At 37.4% G+C, this 26,514-nt stretch overlaps 1 protein-coding gene across 1 annotated transcript in view; it reads left to right on the top strand.

Moving 5' to 3' along the window:
- The window catches only part of STK39 (serine/threonine kinase 39), a 102,540-nt gene that overhangs the window by 27,066 nt on the left and 48,960 nt on the right, over window positions 1-26,514 (top strand). Inside the window, exons 3-10 of the mRNA XM_082055655.1 lie at window positions 1,572-1,680; window positions 2,971-3,112; window positions 5,220-5,275; window positions 10,032-10,141; window positions 10,246-10,347; window positions 10,535-10,668; window positions 13,878-13,926; window positions 14,033-14,098. Of these exons, the coding sequence (XP_081911781.1) occupies window positions 1,572-1,680; window positions 2,971-3,112; window positions 5,220-5,275; window positions 10,032-10,141; window positions 10,246-10,347; window positions 10,535-10,668; window positions 13,878-13,926; window positions 14,033-14,098 (768 nt within the window). The remainder of the gene's footprint in view (window positions 1-1,571; window positions 1,681-2,970; window positions 3,113-5,219; window positions 5,276-10,031; window positions 10,142-10,245; window positions 10,348-10,534; window positions 10,669-13,877; window positions 13,927-14,032; window positions 14,099-26,514) is intronic.

The raw sequence follows: 26,514 nt of genomic DNA on the forward strand, positions 1-26,514 counted from the left end.
GTACAAATGTAAGAAATGAAATAATAATAAAAAGTGGCGGAGTTATTATTAAGATTTAGTATGGATAGCTGAACTAAGAATTTAAGGCAGTACTAAGAAGGCAGTAATTTGATCTGTGTTTAAACTGCCGTGTCTTCTGGGAAAGCAAAATGTTCCTCAAATATGTTTCTTCTGTTTTCCATGTACTGTCTCCTGGGGAGGGGGCAAAAAAAAAGCTATTTTGCAAATTGCTCAGTTATTCAAGCTCGTGGCATGACTGTCTAGGCATTCATCCTTCTGTGGTTCAGGACTCAGAAGTTGTCTGAGGAGGAGGTCTGACAACAGGACTAGCTAAAGTGTATGTCAAGCTACTGCCTGACTTAATAGTCACAAACACTGTCTTTAATACACAAATTTAACTTTTTAATTAGAAAGTTGCCATGATCTTGAGTGCATTGCAAATAATAAGGAAAAAAAACACCCTCTTTCAAACACCTGCTGAATTGAGGTTGCAAGTTGAAAATGGCATCTGTGACAGCTTTAATGAATTTTAATGGGACTGCCCTAGTGCCTGCCCTGAGCCAGTGCTGGTGAGTAAGCGGGTAATATGGGTCGCCCTGAAAACAGTTGCTTTTCAGGGAGGGAGGGAAGGTGGAAGAGTGTGATTTTTAGCTGGATTGGCTCCCTGACTGGCTCACCCTCCAGCAGCATCTCCTCTAGCACCAGGGATCAGGGCTGTGTGGCCTGAGGTGGAGAGGGAGAAGGAGGGTTGTGGGAGCTTAAATTGGTGTGAGGCCAAACCCTCCAATACAAAGAAGGCCTAAACACTGCTAAGTAAAGCATTGGCAGGGTAATGAGAGCTGCCAGAAAGGTGTTACAGAAAGAATGAATAGAAAAAGGACTCTGCTTGAAATAGCAGATACAAGGCAGTCATTCTTAATGCGTACAGCTGTGGCGTGTCATAGATGGTGTTACTTGGTAGTGCCACGTTGTGCATCTGTTGGTGACTGTGTGCTTCTCTAGTCAATTGTTTCCTCTGACTTTTGGTCTGTAATGTTGCTTTTTCCTCTTGCACTTCTGTTTGATTGCGTGGCCTTGGTGTCCACCTGTCCATCCCACAGTAGCTGAGCCAGTGGTGCTGTGTCCTTTGTCCAACAGCTTCCTTCCGCCTTTCCTACTTGCTCCCATTCGACTCTTTCCATATCCTTTTTGAACAGGAAATGCAGTAGGTTTTGATCTTTCCTTGTGTTTTCTTGTCAAGACTGTATCCACACCTTCAGCTCTTGGAGACTGCTCATTCTTCATTGCTCACTCTGAATTTGGGACTTCAGCAGAAATTTCTTTGCTGTTCTTAGAAGAAAATTGATGTAGTTATGTCTATATCTCCTGGCCAAGCCTCCCTCATTTTCTTTGCAATGATATTTTGTCTTGCATGCAGATCGATAGGTAAACTGAAATGATTTGGTGCCTTGGTGCATATTCTGTGCATACTTGAGTTCTGTTGTAGTATTTCACTTTGGAAATTAACTTTCTCTCTGTACAAGTAGAACTGATATCTGGCTGTGTTATGTTGGTCTTTGTATTTCTTACAGAAAGAAATTCAAGCGATGAGTCAATGCAATCACCCCAATGTGGTAACGTATTATACATCTTTTGTGGTGAAGGATGAACTTTGGCTGGTGATGAAGCTGTTAAGTGGTGGTAAGTTACTGGTTTTACTTGTTTAGCTGCAAAGATATTGTATGATCTTTTTTCTAATGTACCTTCTTTGAATTAATTGACCTAAACCAAGTAAGGAGAGGGGAGAGATCACATAGGATGAACCTTGAGACATAGGTGTGTTATACCAGGAATGTGCAAGCTTAAGAAATTTGTATATGTATTAATGTGTCGATAGTACAGGCTAAGAATTACTGAGACAAAGACTGTTGATCTAACTACTGTAATTCTTTATTCTGAATCAATATATGAAAATTCTATATTAAGTCTGTGTAGAGAAAACTGATGAGAATTAAGTCACTTCTGCCAGTGTGGCCTTTTTTGAGTTTCTCCAGAATCCACTCTACTTTTGTAAAAGTATATATATTTCTGATTTCATAAGAAGTTTTCTCATTCCTTATTCAAGAAAGATTCTTCCTTGTGTATGCGTTATACATGTTGCGTTCTTTTTATTGCTTAAACTAACCAAACACTCATTACAATTTTTATGATGATGGTTAATGGTGTAAAAATCTTACTTGGTTCTGTATGTACTTGTAGTTTAGAAAAGTAAGGCTCCAAAATATGATGTGGTGGTCCTGGTTGCTACGTGATGTTCTTCAAAATGTCTTGATGGCAGCAGACTACTGCCCCATCATGCTTGAAAGGATAGGAAGCGGTCATAAAATACCATTTGTTACGTCACATTTAGGTGAATTGTTGAGTTTAATCTAAAGGAAGCATAGACCCTGAGAGAAACAAGTGATTCATGGGAGGAATTTACTGTGAACTGTTGAAAATAAATATTGCTATTAGATTCCTTGACATTGAACTGCAATTAATATAAATTTCAATCTGGGTGTCACTAGGAATGTTGTCATCATTTCTTTGCAGAGAATATCCCCTTCCAGTCTTGCAGCTGCATGTTTACGTCATGAACACATGAACCATAATTAAGCTGGATAATAAACCAAAGCCTTTGCTGTCTGTTGAAATGTGGGATTCTCCTGAACTTTTAATAAATGGTATCTTAGCAAGATATTAGCAGATCTTTCTAATGGGTCATTGTGTGTTACAGTATTCTTGACAAAAAAAACTGTGTTTTGTTTCTTGTTTGAACAAGGTAGCGGTATTCTGTATTCTGAGCTAGTTACATGAGGTCTTTACACATACATGCAAAGATTTAAATTGCAGTACTGTAGAAAGAATGAATAAATATAACTTTCTCAATAATCTGATATGATAATACTGTATATATGCCTTTTTTTTTTTTTTCCTGGATCTACAATACAGGTTCAATGCTTGATATAATAAAGTATATTGTCAACAGAGGAGAGCACAAAAATGGCGTCCTTGAAGAACCCATAATAGCAACAATTCTTAAAGAAGTTTTGGAGGGCTTAGACTATCTGCACAGGAATGGGCAAATTCACAGGTAGGAGAGTATACACAGTGAAAAGCAATTTTAGAGTTGCATGTATGGTTTGTTAATACTGGTCAGCTGCAGTTGCTTGGCTAAGCAGATTGTATTGCCTCTTTCACAGACTGTAAATGCGATCAGTAATTATCAAATGAAACACTCAGGCAGATGCTGTAATCTTGACTGCAGTTTGTCACTAATACTTAGTACTTACCAGGTCTTTATGCTCTCTGTCTGTCTCTCTTACAGTTAGGATAGACCTGTGCTGCACTAAATATGCCAGAACTGTGTTCTATACTCCTGTGCCTCTTGATACTCCAAATATTTAATATGAATCTAGTTTATGTGATGTGATCTGTGACTTGGTTATTGTGTTGCACAGCAAATCTTGAGCACTCAGGTACTGCTGTGACGATATGAAATTTATTTTTTTCCTGGCAATCAGTAATGTCTATTAGAACTCTATAGACCTTTCTTTATCATCACACATGGATTGGAACTATGGAACTGCATCTCGGTGTATATGCATCTAGTGATTGTTCTCTTCTATATATTCTCTTTCCACTAACTTCCCTAGTGTAAATTGTGCAGGTGCCTCAAGATGGTCTATACATACCTGCTGTAGCCAACCCACAGGTTGCTTTCACTGTTTGGATGTTGGAAGTGCTGTACTCTGCCCTTCCTAATTAATTTCACTGAGGTGAATTTGCCTCTTCAGGAGAGTGCCTACAACAGGCTTTCTGTCTGTTCCAAGCGTTAGCCTTTTATAAGGGAATCCTTTAAACGAAAAGCAGATGTACTGCAAACAGAACCCTGAGAATCAAGGTATTGCAGATGTAGCACAGTAATTGTTCTGTATGTGTACTTCTGTATGTCTCAGAAATGAACTGCCTCTCATGTAAATCAAGAACTGTTTCTTCCTTTTGCAAAGAGAAAATTGAGATAAATGGAGAAATAAAGAACCATTATCTTGACTTCTGGTCTGGAATGCCAAACATCTCCCTCAAAACTTAATTCGTAGTCTAATGTTTAGCTGGTATTGTTGCGGAAGGAACATTCATTAGCTTTTAAGGATAACGGGACCCTTTGAGGTCAGATTTGGGCATTCCACTTGTCTACTCTTAAAGAACCTGAGATTTCTGCTTTATTATAACATTTAATTTGTAAACTGTGCAGTACCTCAGAAGTCTTGTTCAAGACAATACAGTGTGTGTTCCTTTTCCCATGTCTGTTGTAGGTAAAAGCCGTGGTAGTTTGGGGGACACTGTATCAGGTGGTATTGGCCAGTTGGAGCTGTTTCCAGAATTATTCAGGGATTTTGTTGTGTGTTTTGATGCGTTCTTGTTTCTCTATAAGGAAACAAGTTATATTACCTTTCAATAGCAATGTGTTAAGTATTTTCAGTATATTTTGGAGATTGATTTGCCCAAATTCTTAATGTTTATGATATATTTTGTATTAACGATTTATCCTGTGCATTAAGAATGGGATACACATATCTATAAAATAAAAACAGCCAGAAAAGTTTCTTCTTAACATGATGTGTGAAAAGTATGTTACGTAGATATAGTTGACTGTTAAACACATGCTGAATTTCTGACAGATTCAGTGTCATGTAACTTTTCATTATGGTACCCTATAGCAAAATATGCTTGCTATTCCCCGAGCTGTAATAGTTTCATTGGGTAGAAAACTACTGCGTATTTGTATTTACCTTTCTTGAAGATGAGTCTCTTCTGTGAAGAGATCAAAGAGGAGATTTTCAACTTTTCTTTTCCAGTAGTGTTGCAGAGGATGTGAGAAAGCATTACTTCTTACTCTAAAGCTCTGAAAGCTCCCAGTTTGTGAAATTTTATTTATAAAAGTGGTAAAAGAGCCTTTGGACCTAAGTATTTCTGTTCTCACTTTGTACAGAAGAGACCGAGTTTTTGAGAGTTAGAGTTCTTCACTCTATTCTGTTGTAAATCAGTTAACATTTTATACTTAAGTTCCTGTATCTGTTTTGTAATTTTTAAACTGCTGTTTTGTGAAACTAATAACTATGCAATATTTACTGATCTATTTATTTACATAAATGGTGCACATATGTACTCTCTTACTAAGCTCTGTTTGTACATTCTAGAGATTTGAAGGCTGGCAACATTCTTCTTGGTGAAGATGGCTCTGTGCAAATAGCAGGTAATGGCAGTGGTAAAGTAATGACTAAATAAAAGAAAAAGGTAATTGCAGCTGGATTAGGGGCAACAGATACAAGTTTTTCTGTTGGCTTTTAACAATTCCTGTAGCTGCAAGTTATCTAGTTTCAGATTTCAGGAATTTTGGTTAATGATACATGATGTAGAAATTACTTGATATTTTTCTGTGTTCTGTCAAATGTATCAGGAAATTTTTTGTGTCCTTGTAAAATTTCCTTTTGAATCACCCATGTACCTTAAACAGCTTGCAAATGGTAGTAACTCATATTTTTGTTCAAGTTTATTTCATTTATTTCTGCAAGTAATTGTAATAGTTCTTAGTGATTCAGAAATCTGTATGTACTGCGCTTCATGAGGACCTTGGCTATAACTTAGCAAGTCACTGAGATGCATGAAATATATCTGACTGAGAATTATTTTTGGCACTTCTGCCATTTGTCTTGCTGTGGTATTGGTTGGATGGAGTTTAGCATCTTAAATATCCTCTGAATGTATCTATATGCTTCTTGGTAGTATGTGAGAATCAAATTATTTGGTCTTCATAAGGTCTTAAGTACTTAGCAAACCTCATATCCCATCTTTCAGGGTAGTATCAGGTATCTGGAAAATAGCATGAGCACACTCCCAGGCCTTTCACAGTTTATAGCTCATGACCCAGCGATGAAAGCTTTGTGTTTAGTAGCCCTCAGTAATAAAAATGGCTATGGTCAAAAGTTCTTTTCTACATAAACAATGCTTTCAAAGTACCATGTAAACATATATTTTGAGGGATCTAATATGCCAGTGTCCGAAGTTTATGAAACTGGATGGGAAAATATTGTCTGCCAGGTGAGTCATTTACTAATTGGAGCAATTTTAAATCTTCTTGTTTGAGTTCAAGACTTAAGTAGGTAGCCAATTTTACAGACTCAAATTTTAATAAGATACTTGATGTTTATTTATTCACTTTATTGTACCTAACAGCACTTCACTTCACTTTTGGCAACTGTTAAGATTTGAAGTCTGTGTTGTTCAAGTGTTTTTTAGATCTTCTATTGTAAAGGAGCAGATGTCCAGGCAACAAACTTAATTAAAAATAATAACTAAAAAGTTGAAAGATAAAATCTCAGGAGCCATCTGAAATAAAGCTGTTGACTTTAGAATATTACTTTCACACATAATCAAATCTACTCTCCCAGTAATCAGATAACATTCAAACAACTTCATTTATCCCTTTCTAGTTCAACTTCAGAGCTTGGTTTCTTGACCTTTTCCTCCTTTTTGCTGTAGGCATCTTAGCGAGTTAGGCTTTAATTGTGCTGGTAAGACATTCACTGCAAGTTGGACTGAGGAAATTGAGTGGCTGAATAGATAGGTGGAATGTGCCTTTCTGTGATGCGTTATTTCAATACCAGGTTATTTCCGATCTTCAGGAGAAAAGTGCAGTGGTGTCAATCTTATTTCTTTGTTGGTGTGAGGCGGTTCTCTTTGGGACAGCTGAACATTGCACATTAACTGAAAGCCAGTTTTAAATGTCAAAGAGGCTGAAATTAATCCTTTTTACATCTTTTTGCCTTGACAAAGAAAGATCTTTCATCTTTCGAGAACAGACATCTGATAATTTTGCTTCCTTTTATTTGCTAGAAGAACTTAGATTCTTTGGACTGCCCATTCTTCTGCACCTCAAGCTTATATAATGAAAACCTGTATCCATAGTACACACTACTAATATATATGAAGTGTATTATTTGAAGACACAGCTGTCTGTTAGCATTTCTGGGTTCTAAGGAGCTATGGCTCACAAATGAAGCTCAGCCCAGGGTTTATTTGACGAAAGACTTCTGTGAAGATGTAGAAGAGCATAGATTCTTCAAAGAATTGGGGTAGCTCTGCAGAGACCTCTGATTATAGACCTTGGAGGTTCTGCAAAGAGAATCTGCTCAGTCTTTGGTGGGAAAGAGCAAAATACACATATTTTTATTTAAAGTGGGGAGACTTATTTTTAAAGTACAAAATTCCTCTGTACAGAGCAGGAAACTTTTGACTTATTTAGAAATATAATGTTAAATAGTCACTGCAGTTCTGCAGCTCTGACATTCTACTTTAAACTCTTGGGATTGTAACATCAGGTGCTTTGGGCAAACAAGATGATTGTAAGTAGTTAGGGTTTCAAGCCTTCTAAGCCTGAGCTGCCTGGTGAAGGTCAAAATGTCAAACCGGTAAAGGAACAGATAACGTGAGATGAGGTAAGGAGCATATAGCAAAGAGCAATTGTAGAGATTGGTGGAAATGTAGGCGGCATGGGTTGTATGATGCATTTATTCTATACAAGAAATGGCAGTTTCAATAAAGCTTGTAAGAAAAAGAACACATTTGAAGGAATCAAGTCAGAAGATCTTGCTCTTCGTATTTGTGCACAGGTGGCTGTGTGAACTTACCCACTGCACCAGTGGTTCTCAGTGTGTTCACTCCTGTGGTAATCCATACCCACAGATATGTTTGAAAAGTTCTGGTTAAAAACAGGCAGAGCCTGTGTCTCCATTAATCAAGCTAGATGGAGGAGAAAGATTTACCAGGGGAATTGTTTGGCAGCCCAAGCTTTCTTTGGCCATCTCCATTCTCACAGGCTTGATGCTTTTATTTCTCTCCCAGTCTTAAGCGTAACCCTACATGTGGCCTTGACTGAGCCTTAGGTTAAAGTCTACAGCCACTGACAAGGTGAGAAAGTTAAGAAGAAACATCTTTGCAATCCGTGTCTTCTTGCAGCAGCTGCTTTGCAGCTCCACTGCCATGGAAGCAGTGGTTTTGTCATTCTCCCAAGCCTGATCCTCACCCTAGAGCTTGGTTTTGGCTGAGGCCAAGTGCCCAGCCCAGGCTGAGGTGAAAAAGGTGTTAGCGTACAAATGATTTGTCTTCTATGTTTATTTGGGCAGCTCTGTTTCCTTTGATTTCAGAATGCTTTACTAATACAGTAAAATCAGGGCTCTTCATTAAATTAGTTTTTTCGTTCATATTAAGTGTAACTTTAAGTGCCTAACACTTTTGAATTGTTCAGCTCTTCCCTTATGATACATTTCTTTTTCCTCTTTATGTAAATACATTGTCTCCTATGTGATAGGCAGATTGTTACTCTAGGTCATGTCTTTTCTTAAATAACCTGTATTTGTGGAAGCTACACCTGATATTGGAAACTAAAGTCTTGTTTTTATTGAGTAGCTATCAAAGCGTTCTTTCTGTCTGTAAACATACAACAGTGTTTGACTAATTTTATAGTGAAATGTTTACTTGACTTAATTGAAGAGTCATAATATCTTTCTCAGTGAGGTGCTACAATACTTCATTTTGAAGCTTGTGCAATAAGACATTTTACTTAGTTTTTGGTTGTGTGTTTTGGTTTTTTATCCATTTTCTTCCCTCACCCATTTATATTTGTTGTGTGTTGTCCTTTTTGAAATTAATGGTAATAGGGAAAAACAGCAGTAAGGTTAAGTCAGGATTACCTGTGTATCTCAGTTCCTGAAAGGACCTGTAAAGAATTGTCCAATACAAATTATTTATATTTGGTACTCAAAGGACTTTTTTTTTTCCATCTCTCCTTTTTTTATGCTTTTATTTATTAATTTTTTATTTCTACCCATTCAGCTTTTCCTTATATGCAATAGTTCCTCTTCAGAAAACTGACACTAATACTAGCATTTTTAGGTCAGTAGAACTTAGAAGCGGGTGTTTCTGAAGCTGTTCATGCTTTTCAGAAATAGAAACAAAACCTGTCTGTTCTATAACTTACAGATTAAAAAAAAATATATATATATATATATTCATCAGGCAAGCTGCAGGGAAAATTAAAGAATACTGTTTGAAGCCTGCTTTGTACTTGTCTAATGTATTTCTGTGTGTTTTTGTGATGTAGAAGAGGTCCAGCATTTGAGTCTGATGCTTAACGATTGTTTAGTGGAAAGTAATGATAAAACTAAGTTTTCTTTAGTTACTGATTTTTTTTACCTTAAAATCAGGCAACAATAGGGAAATAAAAATTGAAGGTCTGTAGTAAACTGCTTGATTTCAGTGTAACTGGGTTGTAAATAGGATAGTCTAAAATACTCTTAATATAGCTTCATTCAAAATAACAATATTTCTTCATACATTGATGATCTGCTCTCCTTTCTTCCATTTAAGCCATACCTCTCCCATACAGCTGTCACTGATATGGTAATAGATTCACAGAACACTAAGGTATTTTGCAATTTTGGAATCTGGAAAAAACTATTAAATGTCATTGTCTACCATGAAATGTATATCGTTCATCACTTTGCTGATTATCTTTGATTTGTCAAATCTCTGTAAGTATTTAAATTATAAATGGTATTCCCTCTTGTTCAAATCGCAGTCAAATTTAGTAGCTAGACAGCAGTAGCTCCTTATCTTTGAACAGCATCAGATGGAAACCTTTCAAATCTTGGCTCAAAGTGTGCACAGGAACATCTTACATGACAGACGTGCAGGAGTCCTTTGTAATATTATCCAGGAAGACACATACTAGGAGGCTGAACTTGAGGGTGTCTTAGTGAAGTGCTCTCAGATAAAACTATCCCCGTGTATCCCATTGCGTTTCAAGACAGCATGTCACAAAACAAAGATAAGCTCTGCAATGGAGAGTTTCTATAAGTAGACCTTTATTAATTTACTTCATTTCTAAAGTGTAAAACTTTTGCTTTGTTATAGGTAGTTTAACAGATTTTGACTTTTTTCCCCCTTCCCAGATTTTGGCGTTAGTGCATTTTTAGCAACGGGAGGTGATGTTACTCGTAACAAAGTAAGGAAAACTTTTGTTGGTACTCCATGTTGGATGGCCCCTGAAGTAATGGAGCAGGTATTCCTAGTGTTAATATGTATAAATATATTTTTTTTTTCAGTCTTTAGGTTTTGGAACTTGAGACATCATCATCTTGTTTTTCCTTTCTGGTTCTATTCCAGGTGCGAGGTTATGACTTCAAGGCTGACATGTGGAGTTTTGGGATAACAGCCATTGAGTTAGCAACAGGAGCAGCACCTTATCACAAATACCCTCCTATGAAAGTAACAGTCACTTTGTGTTACTTAATGCTGTTAGCTGTAGTATTGATGCTGCTAGATAGTCCTTCATTGTCAATAGCAACTCAAGATATCTAAATATATGTGTTCTGTGGAATATTTATTTTCTTTTAATTTCTACGTGTTTTGAATTGATTTTGTTTACAGTATCTCTTTTTTGGGTTTACTGTAGGTGTTAATGCTGACACTTCAGAATGACCCTCCTACTTTAGAGACAGGCGTAGAGGATAAGGAGATGATGAAAAAGTATGGCAAATCCTTTAGAAAACTAATTTCATTATGCCTTCAAAAAGATCCTTCCAAAAGGTAGGTCATTATTGCCATTTACAGTGGAATTATTTTTTAAATGCACAGACAATTTGAAGTTCCAGTGTTTAAACATCATCTTCAAGTGTATGATTCACATTTTTTAAATAGCAGCTTTCAGTCCTCTTCATCTGGGGAGAAGAAATAGCCTCTTAATTGTCACTTAAGTTCTTTTGTTCTGGGTCGTTAATGCAATTTACTTAAATATACTGATGAATTAAACTCCGATCAAACAGAAGTCCTTGATTTACATCTTAATTTTTCATCTGAGGGAAGACAGAAATCTTGATATTGTACATAAGTCTAACAAGACTGTTCAGAGTGATGAGACAGAACTGTTAGTAACCAAACATATCAATCTTTTGGCCTTAAAATTATTTATTTACTTTTAATTTAATTTAATGTTTTCCTATGTTGTGACATAAGCTCAGCGTTTCTTTTAACTTAGATGTTTCCAGAGAAAATTACTTATTAAGAGGTATTTATTTTTTACTGTAATGTTAGGAGTTCCAAACTTGTTTAGAGTTTTCCTCATGTTTATGTAGGCAATTGCATGTCATAGTATCTGTGTGTTTTGTTCTTTCTTAGTGTGTTTTGTGAACAGGATAGCCAAGATGATAAAAATAGTAAACATCTATTCCAAAACCATTGCTGAGGTCCCAAATTCCCAGAACAATTTATTTATTTATCCTTTATTCATTTTTTTATGCACCTATTTTTGTAGGTATCTTTTGCTGAAAAGTTGGAGGAGGCACATTCTGATTAACATTATTTCCTGAGGGTATTTAATGTATCACTTTTTTAAAGACTTTCAGAGCTGCTATTTCTGGGGAAAAAAAGATTGTCCGGCTTGAATGCTGTGTGGGTTTTCTCTGGTGTATACTTCGCTGATGTTATACTAGCTTAAAAGGAAATTATTGTCGGGAGTGAAGTCGAAAAGGTGACAGCAGCAATACTAGAGAACAAATGTAATTAAGAAAAAGGATTGCATTGCAACATCTTCTTGAAATTCTTAAAATGCTTTTTTTTTGATTGAAGCATCATTTTTGTACTGTTTTCAGAATCCCAGGCCCTTAAAATTGATGGTGTTAGTAGCAAGTCCTGATGCTTTAAGCTTAGCACTGCTGCTTACAGAAAAGAATGAAATGTGTTCTGGGTAATCAAGCTTCTTTTAGTTTCCTCTGTCCAGAAATATTCAGGGCAAGATTAAATTGGTATGAAAACATGGGAAGTAAATAATTAAAATGATTTTCCTTCTCTCTTTGAATACGTAATGCCAAGTTACCTGACACATTTAAACACATGAGTGTTTAGGCTAATTACACTACTTTATTACACTGATATTTAAACATGTGTAATATCTTCATACTCAGGATTGCCTTGAATTGAACACCTAAACGTGAGATCAGTGATTAGAGTAACCGGTACACAGATCTAATCAAGGAGCAAGTGTCCTTATATTGTAGGGTCATCACTATTTCTTACGTTTCTCCCCAGCCAGGGTTTAATTTTGCATGGGCATACCTCCATAGTCATCATGTCAGTTGTGGGACAAATGCCTGCTCTTTCTGGCAAATTCTAGGACTGGCATTGCACAGTTGTTGTGTCAGAATGTGATGTTTGTGATTTGGGGATCTGTGTGTGGGTGTTTCTCTCTCTCCCCAGTGCCAAGGATGCTGCTTACAGTCCTCAGCTGCAATTCACTGCCATGGCCTGTAAGGAAAACAGGCCCAAAAGGCATATCCAGACCAGTTCAGAAGTGTCTGGCATAATGATAGAGGAATGGAAAACACTAGTTGGGATAAAACTTTACTAAGAACCTAGCTTTTAACTGTGCATATCCCTGTTGTGAGATTTGATGGTACTGGATCTCTGAAACTTATCTGCAAGTTAAGAGTAGATTTCAGATAGAGCATTAAAACTGTGACAGAGAAACTGTTTTTTGTTTTGTTTTTTTAATTGTTTCCCTTCCTTTTTGCTCATCCAAGGTTTACATATGACTTATGGCTAAGCCTGGTGGTCTCCACAGTACCATTACTAAGAACTCCTTTATTGTAAAATTTGGTGCTTTGGAGGGGAAGAAGAATAAGTGCTCAGTGGAGCTACTGTCTGTGTCTAAATTGGATGCTTTTTGTTGATGTCAGAAGTAGTTTCATTATTTCTAGCAGGAGTGAACTGATATATACATACACACTAGTTACTGCTCCTCTTCATTTACTCTTCAGATGTGTACACAGAGAAGTAGACTAGTACAGATTTTGGTTTGGTCTTTTTTTTTGAGACCAAAATTTTCCAAATTAATGCTTTCCACTGTCTTATCTAGTCTATGTTGTATCCAATCTCTTGCTTTAATTTAAATGGAAAACTATAACAGATGTTGCTTCTGTTTATTTAGAAATTATCAATCTTGGAGATTTTGGCTTCCCTGAACATAGCCATGTCAAAATTAGTCTTGATTAGTGGTATGGGCTCCTAATGGAGAGGATGAAAAGAGCCTGAAGGATTTTATTTCATCCCAAGAGTCTCCAGAGTCTGCTTCAGTACTAGAGCTGGCTTTAGCTGGATAAGTAGCTTTTTAGGTCCCTGAAGCTAGGGAAGACAAATCCTGCTGTTGGAATCACTCTGGCAGCTGCAAGACTGTGCTTATCTGTTGAAAACGTCAAAAATATAAACCTGAGGATGATGAGAAGAAAAAGACTTAACCGAACTGCAAGTAAAAGTGACATTTCTAGGTTTTTGACCTCCTGACTGTTGCTTTGATTTTCAATTGACTGATTGGTTGGAAGATGCTCCTGCTGAGTCTCTTGGTTTATGCATCAGGTTAATAGTGTTGGTATAGTTTCTTGTGAAAACCTGCTGACATCAATGAAGTAAAAGAATGCTGGTAGCAGATATTGATGCTACTGTTTGGAGAATGTAGTTATTCTTTTATTGCTGTGGAGAAAAGTTCAGGTGCATTCATAGAGTCACTTGGGAAAGAACATGATACCTGACTTTCTTTGTTTTAAGGGTAAAATGCATTTGTGTTGAGAGAAAAAGGGAGAAAACTGGCAACTTGGAGACTGATTTTTTTCTTTGGTATTTTTGCCGTAGGGAGACTTAATTTTCAATTCAAAAGTATTACAGACGTACCATTTAACTACCATCTTGTACTGTATTCACTGAGAGGGGTCTTTGTTTTCTGTTCTAATTTATTATTGATCTTTCAGGCCCACAGCAGCAGAACTTTTAAAATGCAAATTTTTCCAGAAAGCCAAGGTAAAATGTTTAACCCTACGAGTAAATTTTGCTCTGCCTTAAAATCTACATGAAATTTCTTCTTTCTTTGTCTTGATTTTTAACGTAGCAAATGTTGGTTTTGCAGACTAGAGAATACCTGATTGAAAAGCTTCTCACTAGGACGCCTAATATAGCACAAAGAGCAAAAAAGGTGAGTGTATTCACAACTTTTTCTTGACTAGTATGTAAAACAAAGCAGGGACTGTTCAGTTGCCTTAAAAATTAGTTGGCTGGCTGATTCTGTTACGCAGTACTTAAGACAGTGACTGTTGAATGAATGGTTTCTGCAGCCTAGCTTTTTTCAGGAAGCCTTGGGGCATTTTGGCTTCCTTTCTGGCCTTGTCAAAATGATATATGTTATTTGTTGTAATACATGATACGATTTTTTCCCCACTCCCTTTTACAAAGCAACAGGTGAAATGGTTGTGCAAATAAAAAATGATCTGTGAGTGTATATGTTCATAAACTGCAGAATTCATATCTTCATTGCTCACCCAGAGGAAGGGTGAATATGCTATAAATGGTATTTATTGAGGACTACCTGGTTCTATGGATTATTTCAAATGTGATGGCCAAATGGCTGTTGGGTCCAAACTCTCCAGGAGTGCTGCTGAGTTATTCAGACCAGTGGAGCCTTATCGCGCAGGTGAAGTAGTTAAACCCACAGCTATGGCATGTACTGCTGTTTCTGTGATGCCTTTGGTGCTTGTATAAATGAGCTTACCAGGTGATGTGCAGCAGAACTACCAAAAAAAAAAATCCTAATGGGAATTTTAAAATTTGGATATGAAGCAAGGTACCGTTCATAAGAGCTAACAGGAATGAATATGAATGTAGACTCCTGCTTGTGTGTGGGAAATTATGGAACTCCCTTTCTGTGGTAACTTAGCTCTCAACGTCTCTTTGGCACAAGGAACTTGTTCAGAGATTGCTGAGCCTCTGCAGGTGACAGGGTAGTGTGCTGAGTCCAGCTTTCTAAAACCAGGCTTTCTGGGAGGATATTTTGAGGAGAGACAGGACAGGAACTGTTTCAGCTTTTGTTGGCACATCAGTTAGGCTTCAGTTACCTGGGACCAGCACTTGTAAGGTTTTCTATTCTTTTTGTGATTACCTGTTTGGCGTAATCCCGCAACACTGAAATGTTCCTTCAGCTGGTTGCTTGTGTTTGGAAGAGACTGTCAGGAAGACCTGAATGCTTTAAGTTCCTTCTATTCTTTTAAGTAGAAGTAATTTGAGAAATCAGTGGAAATGATGGGCCTTTGTAAGAGGCTGGAGTAAAAGCAAGAATGAGAGGCCTATGGGCAGGTGAGCAGCTTCAAGGTGCGGAGGAAAGGTGGGAGTAGTTCAGCTGTTTGGCCATGTGGTGGCAGCAATGCCCACATAAAAAATTATCTAACGGGGGGTGGGGGAAATCGTAGTGGTTTGTTTCTCGTTTTACATCTTGAGCTATACAGGGGAGATTTAGACATGTTATAGTACCAGGTAGATTTCAGATAGAGCGTGTGCCTTGTGAGATTTGTCTCGCATCTGTATCCTCAGGTCAGCTTTAGAGATTGCATGTTAACTTATACATACGTGTATGTATACTTACGTCTTTAAGTAACTTAGCATCTGGAACTGCAAAATAAGTGGACGATAGCCTCCCTTACACCATCAGAAATAGTTTTTTGAATGGCTTTTTAGAGAATTCTTTTTAGTTTGGAAGAGGTGTGATTCTTAAAAAAAAAAAAAAAATCAAAGCTGTGCAGTGCTAGAGACAAATTGATAGGTCTTTTAATTACAGCATAAATTGAAAATATATTTAGGTTTTAGATAGTGAAAATGCTAAATTATTTATATTTTAAAAGGACACAATATTAAAATTCATCAGGGATTTAAAATTTAATTCACTTGTTACAACTTTGCATGTAGCTGCTGTTTTAAGATACCATAAAATATACATGTATTTTAATATTAAAACTGTGGGATTTTATTTAAAAAAGCTTGTGTAAGTAGAGTTTGGTTGCTCAAACATGAACACATAAAATGTCTAAGAGGTCACTCTTGGAAGAAGTAATGCCAGTAATGGAAAAAAGAATGTCACCAGGGCAAGAGAAGGGAAGGAGCTGGTGTCATTGCTGCTCAAATTATCTTCTGTAGCACTTGGTGTGAAACGCCTATAACTAATGATCTGTAGCACCGATGCTAGTAAAAATTTCAGATTTGCCCTGCATTAATTTAACTTTTCTTAAATTTACCACAGGTATAATTACTTTGCTTTGTTGTCCAAAACTCTAACCTCAGTTTAAATTCTTTTCTCTTGACATAGTGCTCTTGTGTTTTGCTTCTGCCTTTAAAGCTTACACTTGGCAACTGTTTTGACTAAATATGAATTCAGATCTGTTTGTGAAATCCTGAAACAAGTACACATGGTCTTGTATGTGTGAGGAAAACGTTTTATATTGTAAAGATGTCTTCTGTTTTAAAACCCACTTTGATAATTAAACAACACCTACATTAGGCATTTAAAATAGTACTTAACATCAGAGTTGTAAACTACATCTTTGCACACATGTTCCCCATCCCTGTGTTTCTTTGGTTGCTTTCAGTTCTGCTAAATTTAAATTAGGCCCTTCTTCCTGGCCTTCTCCTAGTAATTAAGGACAACACTGACACACTTCTGGAATTGACTTGTCCAGGAGGAACATGTCTTGTCTCTTCCTATGCAAAACCTCTTTAAGCAAATACTGGCACTGATCCACAGAAATGAGTGCTACACCATGCAACTTCTTACTGGCAGTTCTGGGTTTTGTTACTTTGAGTACTCACTCGTGAGAGCATTGCTGGTGCTAGGAAGAACTGGAGAGAAGGCTGTGGTGAATGGTCTGAGCTCAGTGTGGTATGATAAGTGGGGACATTGAGGCCACACTTTGGTCATTGACGGGGGAGTGGGAGCATTGATTGCAGCCTCTGTCTTGCTGGGTGTGATGGTAGAGCAGCCTTCCCTGTCCTGCTTGGATCAGACTGCGCTCACCCCTGTTATACAACCACTTACCAGGAGTTTAGATACACTTTTTGTTAACATGTGTTGAAGCAGTTTTAATTTTGAACTTCACGCTAAGTTGTTTCTTTTGGGATTAGAATTACTATATTGGAATAGAGGAAATTTGAAACAGCTTCCAGAATTCCACTGTCAGTTTTGAAATCTTGTCACACTAAAAAATTAATTATAACTGTAAGTGCACAAAGGCCCTAGGTCAATTTTGTGGTTGTATAATCCTGTTTCTTTAATTCTGAAAATCTCCTGCATGACTGCCACTTTTACAAAGTGAAAACGCAAAAACATGTATCTGCATTTCATTTTATTGCTATCTGAAGTCCTGCTAGTAAAAAAAAAAAAAATAATCTGAGTAATCATTGGTCTCGAATTCTGTTTCTGGGAAGGTGATATTGGTCTGCATTGTTAATAGAAGCTCGTTAGACCTCAGAGTTGTAAGTTACTGAGAAAAACCTGTGACAGCATAAAGAGATGATTAGTGGGAGTGATACCAGTTTTTATTAAAACTTCAGTAGCAATACCTTTACTGGTGGGCTGGAATTCTAGCTCTCCAGTACAGTTAATTTAGGGAAATGATCATGTTACCTTATAGAAGAAATTAACAATCCCCTGCATTTAAAGAGGAAAATATCTTTAGATCCCAGATTTCTTGGACAGCTCTGACAGCATGATTGCACCTCAGCAAGACATCCATATGCAACATTTCCTGTTTCAGTTGTGGGTTTGATCTGATAGACACACATCAGTGATGATGGGTGTTAGTACAGCTGGACTCCAGACCTTTTGAAAAGCAGAGACCAATGTTAGTTTGAGCTCAGATTATTAATAAAAATGTATATATGTTGCTGTGATTCTTTACACTTTAAAAAATGCTTATTTCATTAATGCTGATGTATAAAGAGAAGGGACATGTTTTATACGGAAACACGATTTCTGGAAAACAGCAGCTGAACTATAAGAATGTATTTGGTAAGGTTTTGTGTGGGGGAGGTCTCTCCATCACAGCGGATTAATTGTTCAGTTTACCCAGAATGCCATTACAAATAAAAAAAAGTAGTGCAACTGTTTTTACATTGTTGGATATTACTAGAAATAAACAGAGGAGAAATTGGCTTTCAGACCATGTTGTCTTCTTTGTTTATTTTCAAGCAGTTCGTGGAAGTAAAACTTAATGGAACCACTTATTACGTAAAATGTAAATTTGACAAAAAATCACATAATCAGAAAGCAATGCCTGTGTTAGTGAGCAGCAGAAGTGGAAAGTTTTTTAAGGGGCAAACACATGCAGTTGCATCAGCTTTGTTTTAACATTTCAGATAAAGGGAAAAGATTGCTGTCAGCATTTCTGCCAGGTATACTTAAATGCAGTTGTGCCATAAGAGAAAAGGAACTTAATACAGTTTGTCCTTTCTTTCATAAGGTGCTTTTACACTATAAGAGCATAGAGTTTGTGGGGCTGGATTCTGTGCCCTCTCAAATGGAGCCAATCTAATACAGAATAGATGAGTTTTAAGACAAGCTATGGAATAGTTGGCTCAGTTGAGTGTCTTTTGTACTTCAGATGGCCAAAAGCATCTCTACAATAACTTGATTACTTGTTATGGCAAGGTTTAAAAGCTCACGCATGATTCATCATAATCATTAAAAAGTAACCCTCTTTTGTGTTGGATAGTGTTTTCCAGTTCATGGGCTGTCATGGTTCAACTTCAAAATTCAGTTGTGTGGTGGATGAGTCACTGTCTCTTGTGTCACAGCATTGATCTGCTCGTTAGCTAATGGTGTGTTCATGACCTGTTCACTTGTTCAGAAATGTCCGTGTTCTTGACTAACATGAGGTTGGTGTATAATGAGAACTTTTCTGATTAGACAGGTAGTTTTAAATATTTGGCATGTATCTGAGCTGTTGAAACTTTCAGTACCGGAGGACAGTTTCATTTCTGTAAAGTGCAAGTGTTGTGTATTCTTACACATGCTGTTAAAGGTCTCCTGGTTAAAGAATCAAGACAGGATAAAGGAAATCCAGGCTTGCATGATGCTGGTTTTAGATTCTTTGATCAGAAGCTATGTCTTGTAACTAACCAAAAGATAATCTTATTTTATTGTCCTATTTTTAAATGATTTGGTTTGCTGTCCCTTGCTGAGAATGTGAAGAAGGTGTTTGTTTTATCTCTGTGCCTTCTGAGAAATGAAGCCTCAAACACTTCACTTGCATGACATCCAAACGCAGATTGCCTCTCTTGGATTTGAAATGGTGTCCTAAGTAGAAAGTGACCCAATGGAATTGGTTGTTATTAAATCTGTTCCCAGTCTATAGGCCAAATCAGTGTTCTGTCAGTGCAGGTAGTGACAGCTGGCTTGCTTGGGTCACCTTAGTGTCCAGAGGTGTGCTCTCTGGCGCAAGGTGGTAGAAGAAGCCTTTCTGCATGTCTTTGTTGCTAAAAGTGATGAGGGGTTTTGGAAGGATGGGAAGGTGTGTGTTACTTGTGGTTTTGTGCCTTTTGGGGAAGATTGTCAGGAAGGTCATGCAGGGAGAGGAATTGCAAAGAGGATTCTGTACATGCAAGGTGTCTCAGAAGTAAGTTGCCATCTGTTGCCATTTACTGAAAGACTAAGGGAGTAGCTACGTGAGAATTTTTGTTTCCATATGGAGAAGTTAAATCTTTAGCCTTCCTAGTTCTAAAAAAATAAATAAATTGAAGGGAGGGGAAAAAAGGGGGGGAGGCAGGCACAGCACTCTGAAGAAAGTGAAAAGCAAATGTTTTCCTGGTTAGACATTGTAAAGCTTTTAGAAGTACAACACTGAATAATTGCATGCCATTTGTTTTGACTCTTGTCCCCTAACACTTATGCTTTATATGGTGGTATTCCTGAAGTTCCTGGGGAGAACTGCAAGGGAAGTACCGGTGAGGCAGGACATCCTTGAGATTGTGCTACCCAGTGGTATTACAGGGACTTAATTTAGCTGAAAAGTGGTCTTGGCTCAAGAAGTTGAAATTATGGCTGGAGCTGAAAACTTCAAGGTTTTAATCAGAACAGGTAGTTTAAGGCTAGCAGAGCAGAAAGATGGACTGGAATAGTAATAGTTTGTATGCCGAGTCCAGTTTCTGTTTAGCACTGAAAAGCAGCTCCACGAGAAGATTATTCAAAATGTGCATCTGCAGGTAAATGTAAAGTTACATAGTAAATGAAGTGCAAGGGGAAAAATGTCAGTGGATGACAGATGTGTGGTCCCAGCTGTGCTGTGCGGGAGCCACCAGCAGCAGAGGGCAGCCGCATCCAGCGCTGGGAGAGCCGTGCTCCATTAGGAGTGGCTCCAGGTCTCTGAGTTTTAAATGCCATGAGTGCGTGCTGCTTCTTGATATCTGTCTAAAATATCTATCTAAAATAAACACTAGGGGTTTATAAAATTGGATTCTATAAAAATTGAAGGTTTATGTTCGCTATTTTCATGTTCATGTGTAACTTTTTGGAGAACTGCACTCAAGGTTTTAGATTTTTTAAAAATATCTTGAATAAGCCTAGGTCTCTTTAAAGTCTGTGCAGAGTGCAGAATGTATATTATAGTAATTTCTCCTGTGTGCATAAATAAGTGGAAACCTTCTAGAACATAGAAAAAGGAAGAAATCAGAATTTCACCTTGAAATGGTATTTTCAAGCCTTTGAGCTTGAAAGAAGGTGAAAATCATAGTAAATTTTTCTTTGAATTCTATAGTAGTAGGCTATTTTCCTAAATGCTATTTAACATGACTATATTGTTGATAGTGAAACCCATAATGAGTCTTCTAATGAAGGCTCTACATGAGGCTGTGTTTGTCTACTTTCTTCTTCCCTCTGGTTATGTTAGAAAAGTAAATGGCTTAGATGATAGAAAAGGATGATGGAGCTGGAAAATTCTGATTATAAAAGAGAAGGATCCAGTGATCCCTCTAACATAAAGCCTTTTAGTAGTGAGTCACCATTGTGATGCCTATTCATCTGAGCAGCCAGAAAAGATAACCAGAAGTTCTAAAGATCTGGATCTTTATCTGTCTTCTTCATCTTTTAGAGTATCAGGTTACTTTGCCAATTTACTGTATGTTTTAATTGACTTCCTTTGATTCCTGCAGGTACCTTCTTGGCCTTAGCACCTTGATTTGACTGGGGGTGGAGGATGGGGCCAGGCAGGGAAATAAAGAGGATATGAAACAGCCTCTCTGCATGTATGAATGAGCCATCAGGTCATACCTGGTAGTCCATTTGGGATTCCTTGGTTCTAAGGTGGTGTTGCTTTTGAGAAACAATGCAACTTCTTTGCACAGTTGATTGAAAACATCCTCCTCAGCACAGGTACATATTCATGCCTAGGAGGACTATTGTTAAAATGTCAATTAAATAAATATTTGCAGGTAAAAACACTTAGTAATGAAATTTATGTAGTGGAACTAATAAAGGGAGAAATAATGTCTGAAAAACAAAAATCATACTGAATTACTAAATTTGCACATTTCCCTTGTTACTAAGACTTCAGCAAAACACTGCAACTTCTCAAAACAAAATCAATTTCAAGTTTTGGAGCAGAGATAATAAGTATGTTGCAGCATTCATGTAAAACCTCATGGTTTTGGAAAGCAGAGTTAGGAGGGCAGGGAATTACCTGCACTTGTTTACAAGATGTTTATGTGACCAAAAAATGTCTGTAGTTTGAGCTGCTGCATTTTGCTGTCTCTAAGCAGCATTATCCCAGCAAAAGTGAAAGGAGGAGGAAGGCTTTGGACAGAGAATCCCTCAAGTGGGTGGGGAGTTGGTACACGGAGCATCTGTACCCATTTTTCAGCATTACCTCTAGAGATGTGGGAACATGCTCCCTCCCCACCTCTCCCTGAGCCTTTGGTGGCTTTGTTTTCCTCTCACTGATGGCTCTCCTGTACTCCAGTCCTAAACCCTGAGTGTAGGTAAGATTTCATGGCAGTTTTCTCAACTGATGCCCTTGCCCTTGGCTGTCACACCTGTTATCATGTGAGCATGATACTGTTTGTGTTCAGCTATCAAAACAAACCAGAATCATAAATACTTAAAGCAAACGGTCTTTTTTAAAAACAGATTTGTATTCTTTGTTGACTTGTGCTGTGTTATCCCTTAGAAAAGGGTGCTCTTCAAGAACCAGTAAAGAGAGCTGAAGATGTCCTGTTCAATGCAGAATTATCAATATCCTTTATGCATTACTCTTTCATGAAAGAAAATGTGATGATCTTACATTTCTTGACTTCAACTTGCCAGTGTAATTGATTCTAATAGTGATTAGAAGTGGAAATGTACACAAAGATGGTGAAGAATCCTGGATTTACGATTCTTAAATGACTTGGGTGCCTTTTCAGTTTTAGCAGTAGTTTGTGCTGCATTTAGGGAAACAAATATTTGCCAGTTTGTGTCAGTGACTCAAATTTTCCCTGTTGACTTATTTCCTTGAAGGTAATTATAAATGTTCCATAAACGTGACATTGCATACTTCAGAGCAAACAATAAATAGCTGTTTTGGGTGTGCTGGAAGGTTGTGATTATATATTTTTATTCCAAAAGTGGTGTAGTTCAAATTTTTGAAGAAACTGATTGTGAGATCAAAACTTAATTTATGAAAGTTTAATCCCGAAGTAAATTAAATGGTTTTGGCTACTATTTTACTGTGAAATTTTAAATGGGATAACAGCGTTGCTGTGTTTTGCAAACGCCATTTGCGTTTGACATAGAATTGAAGAATTCAGTTGAAATTGACTTGGAATTGAAGGATTTGATGTTCCTGTTACCTTTATAGTGAGATAAGATATATATATATGCGAGAATATTGTCTGCTCTTATGTTTACTGACTCAGGACATACTACCTGAAGTGTTAATGAAGCCTCATCTCCTCCCACAGTAAGGTCACCTTGGAATACTGAAATTCAGACCTTTCAGACTGAGACTTTAGGGCATAGGAGATGTGTACTCCCAAAATTGTGTTTGCTTCCTAGGAGCTTCCCTATGTTTTTTCAGCTGAAAATTTCTCTTGTTTCACATAGAGAATATGCATACCAGAAATGCCTGAAGACATTTTTCAGGAACTGAAAAAACTTAAATCCTCTGTGTCTTTTCAGTCAGCAATTTGGACAGAACCTAAGCATGGTTGTACAATGTAGAGAAGAAATAACCACTCATTTAATGTGGAGTATGAACGGTAACTTTTGCAAAATTTCAAGGTTTGGGACTAGCCTTACCTATCCCTTTCTGCGTACCTGAATTTTTTCCCCCAAGAAAGTTTCTGAGGATTTGGATCTTTTCATACCATGAATAACTATCCCAGAATTAGTTTCTGTGCCAGATTACATTGTTGCTGTCAAAGCAGTGTCTTAGGCCTGCCTGTACTTTTAAAAAACAAACAAACAAACAAAACCAACAATAAGAATCACAACCAAACAAGAAGCAAACAAAACCAAAAAATAAACTAAAAAAACCCCAAACCCCCAAAAAACACAACCAAACAAATCCCACACACAAAAAAGCCACCGCCCTTCCCTTTTCCTGCATATGCATATGAAACACTTAAGGTTGTGAAGCACTGGAACAGGTTGCCCAAGGAAGTGGTGGAGTCACCATCCCTGGAGGTGTTTAAAAGTTTTTCAGGACATGGTATTGTGCTAGAGTTAGGTTATGGTTGGACTCAATTATCTTAATGTTCTCTTCCAACCAAAATGATTCTATAAGTTTTGGTGAGAAAAAAACAAAGTTCCAGTTGTGTAAAACACATTCAGGTTTGCAGAGTTTTCGTGGCTTACATCAGAATAAAAATGAGACTTTGCATTATAATGAACTCAGGGGAATGTAAGAATAGTCAACAGCGAAGGAATTAGGATGTTCATATGAGCAGTGAGTCTGGGTGGGATGGGAACCAGCCTTCTCCTGAGAAAGTGCCTCAACTCTTGAACAAAAGATGATGTGCACATGTGGGAATTTATGCTCTGTTTTGGACCTCAGATTTTATTTTATTTGATTTCTTTCCAAAAATGTGATTACAGTGTAGGTGTTCTTATGCAAAAAGACTGATAACTCTGTTGCATTAAAATATGTTGCAGAAAGTGACTTCTCCATGGTCTGCCTTTTACATCAAGTGCTAGGCTGTGATTAAATAGGTAATGGTTTTAAGCAAAAGGCTTGTGCCATCATTGGATAGATGTGATATGCTGATTTCCTTCATTGCATTGGAATGCTAGTAAGTGCATAGGTGTGGGGATTGAAAATTGCTTTTGTATTGTTGGAAAGGTTTGTTGTATTCAGGAAAGGTTTGCGAGAGGCCTAAAGGTAAAAATTATAAAATCTGATTGCTCTACAGGCTTAAGATATGTATAGAAGGAATTGAAGTGGGGATTTTTGAGAGAAAAATACACGGAGCAAAATGTTTGCTAAAACCAAAATTGTGTTCAATGTGTCCTATTTCTGCCTATAAAATAACTGGCATGGTAACTGGCATTGTAAATGCTTCTCATGAAGTTGTATGAGAAGTGAAAAGAGGGGAGTCAGGACACAAAAAACTTCACCGTATCAATTACCAAGTAATATCGGCACTTGAAAGAGTAACTCGTATCTGTTCCATAAGACCTTTTGGAATCTCTGTAATGGGGGAGTCCTGTCTCCTATAAGACCCATTACCACAGTCGCAGGGAAAGGTGAAGATATTCAGCATCAGTAGACTGGTGCTTCTCTTTGCTCCTCAGAGTCAAATCTGGGGTCTTACTAAGACAGACTGCAAAAAATTAAAAAGGTGAGGTGTTTAAATAACCACCTTGTCATTCCTGCTCTCTGGGGCATGTATATGTTTTGAATGCTGTACTAGCAGATGTAGCTGAAGGACATCAGTGGTAAAAACAGAAGGCAATTTTATCTCCAGAAAAAGCAAACCCAGTTGATTTGTTGAAATGCAGTATTTCCAGAAGGATTTGTGTTTAAAAAAAAAAAGAAAAAAGAAAAAGTGTCGGTTGCCTTCTGTAGATATGGAAGTGCAAAAAATGGAGAACAGCTCTGACTAGTTAGATATTAACAGGGAGCAGTATCAGGGTTCTGCAAAGACTTTTGCAGCTGGTTGGGATCTACATGTCTGCCTCTCTACAGACATTCAGGAACAAATTACTTTTTGGCTCTAAGTTACCTATATATGGAGAGTGGCAAGGTGCCTTCCATGTCACTGAAATGTTTAATGCTCATTACTGCCAACAATTTTGATTACACAAATTTAATTTTCAGGTCACTGTACTCTTCTGAGGAGCAGAGTTAATGTTTTAAATCTTTCCAGGACTCCATCCCAAATATTCAGTTCCTGGAGACCTTAATAGGAATAGCTTAAATAATTGAGATAATGGGAAAGTCAAGATTACTAGTTCAGTCATCTTCCTGTAGAACAAGGAAAAAGACAATAGCATAAGATTACATTTACTAAAAGAATGGATTTTAATGTGGTCTAGACCATGTGCTGTACCATGTTTTATGGATGTATGCACTGGTATCCAACAGTGTGTCCTTGTTATGTATTTTTAAAATTAGGCACTGAAACAAAATAATAAATGTGTAAGTGGGCCCAGTTCTTTGCTTTTTTCAATAGTTGTGAATAAGGAAGTAGAAAGACCTTAATATTGAGAAAATGTTTGTTCCCTTCTTTGTCACCCTACAAAATTAAACTTGTAAAAAGATTGCAGAAGCAAAAGAATCAGTGATGAATAATAGATTCTTCTTTCCCCAGTCTGTAACATCTGCACGTAGCAAGCACATCAGTGCCTAGAAGACAACAATTTATGTTTTTCCTTCTTATGCTGTAGCCTGCTTTTCACCCAGCTTTGGGAAATGTGGGCAGCTTCTGCATTCCAGTGCTGGAGTTCTCTCTCTGTCAGTCTGATCTGGGCCACCCTCCGATGGATGGGATTTACAGTTGCCCTGTTCATCTGGTTAAACAGACATTCTCCTGGAAAGCCGATACATACTATTGTTGGCTGGGAATGTTAACTTAGCTATATCCTACTTTAAAAGGGTGAGGACAAATAGTTCTGTCAGCTGCTTAATTTATTCTTAAATCTTCGTGATTCTGGTGTATACTGGAATAAGCTGTAAACAGCAAAACATATACAACTATAGTAATAATATCATGCTTAATAGTTTTGTGGTACTGATGATTTTTTTGCTCACTTAATTGTCCGAGCATTCTCTGTTGCAGCTGATGTTGACAATGTCTCTCTTCCACAGCTGTGAAAATGTTGTCAGTGACTTGTTAAGTTTTTTCCTCCTACAAACTGCTTTTGGTTGTAGATTACAGTGTTCTTAGCTGCTTTTGTGTTGGCTGCAGTTTCAGGCAGACAGACAAGGTCCTCTCTAGATGCTGGCCATGGTCGAAGAGGGACGAGACCCTTGTGATCACCCTCTTATATAGGGGGTATGATGATTATGGGATGGAATACTCAGTTGGTCAGTTTTAGTCACCTGTTCAGTCCGCCCCTCCTTCCAAATATGTCCCATTAGCAGTTAACCTTGGTTACCA

Source organism: Streptopelia decaocto (assembly GCF_964273445.1).
Source record: "Streptopelia decaocto genome assembly, chromosome: 6".
Taxonomy (NCBI): Eukaryota; Metazoa; Chordata; class Aves; order Columbiformes; family Columbidae; genus Streptopelia; species Streptopelia decaocto.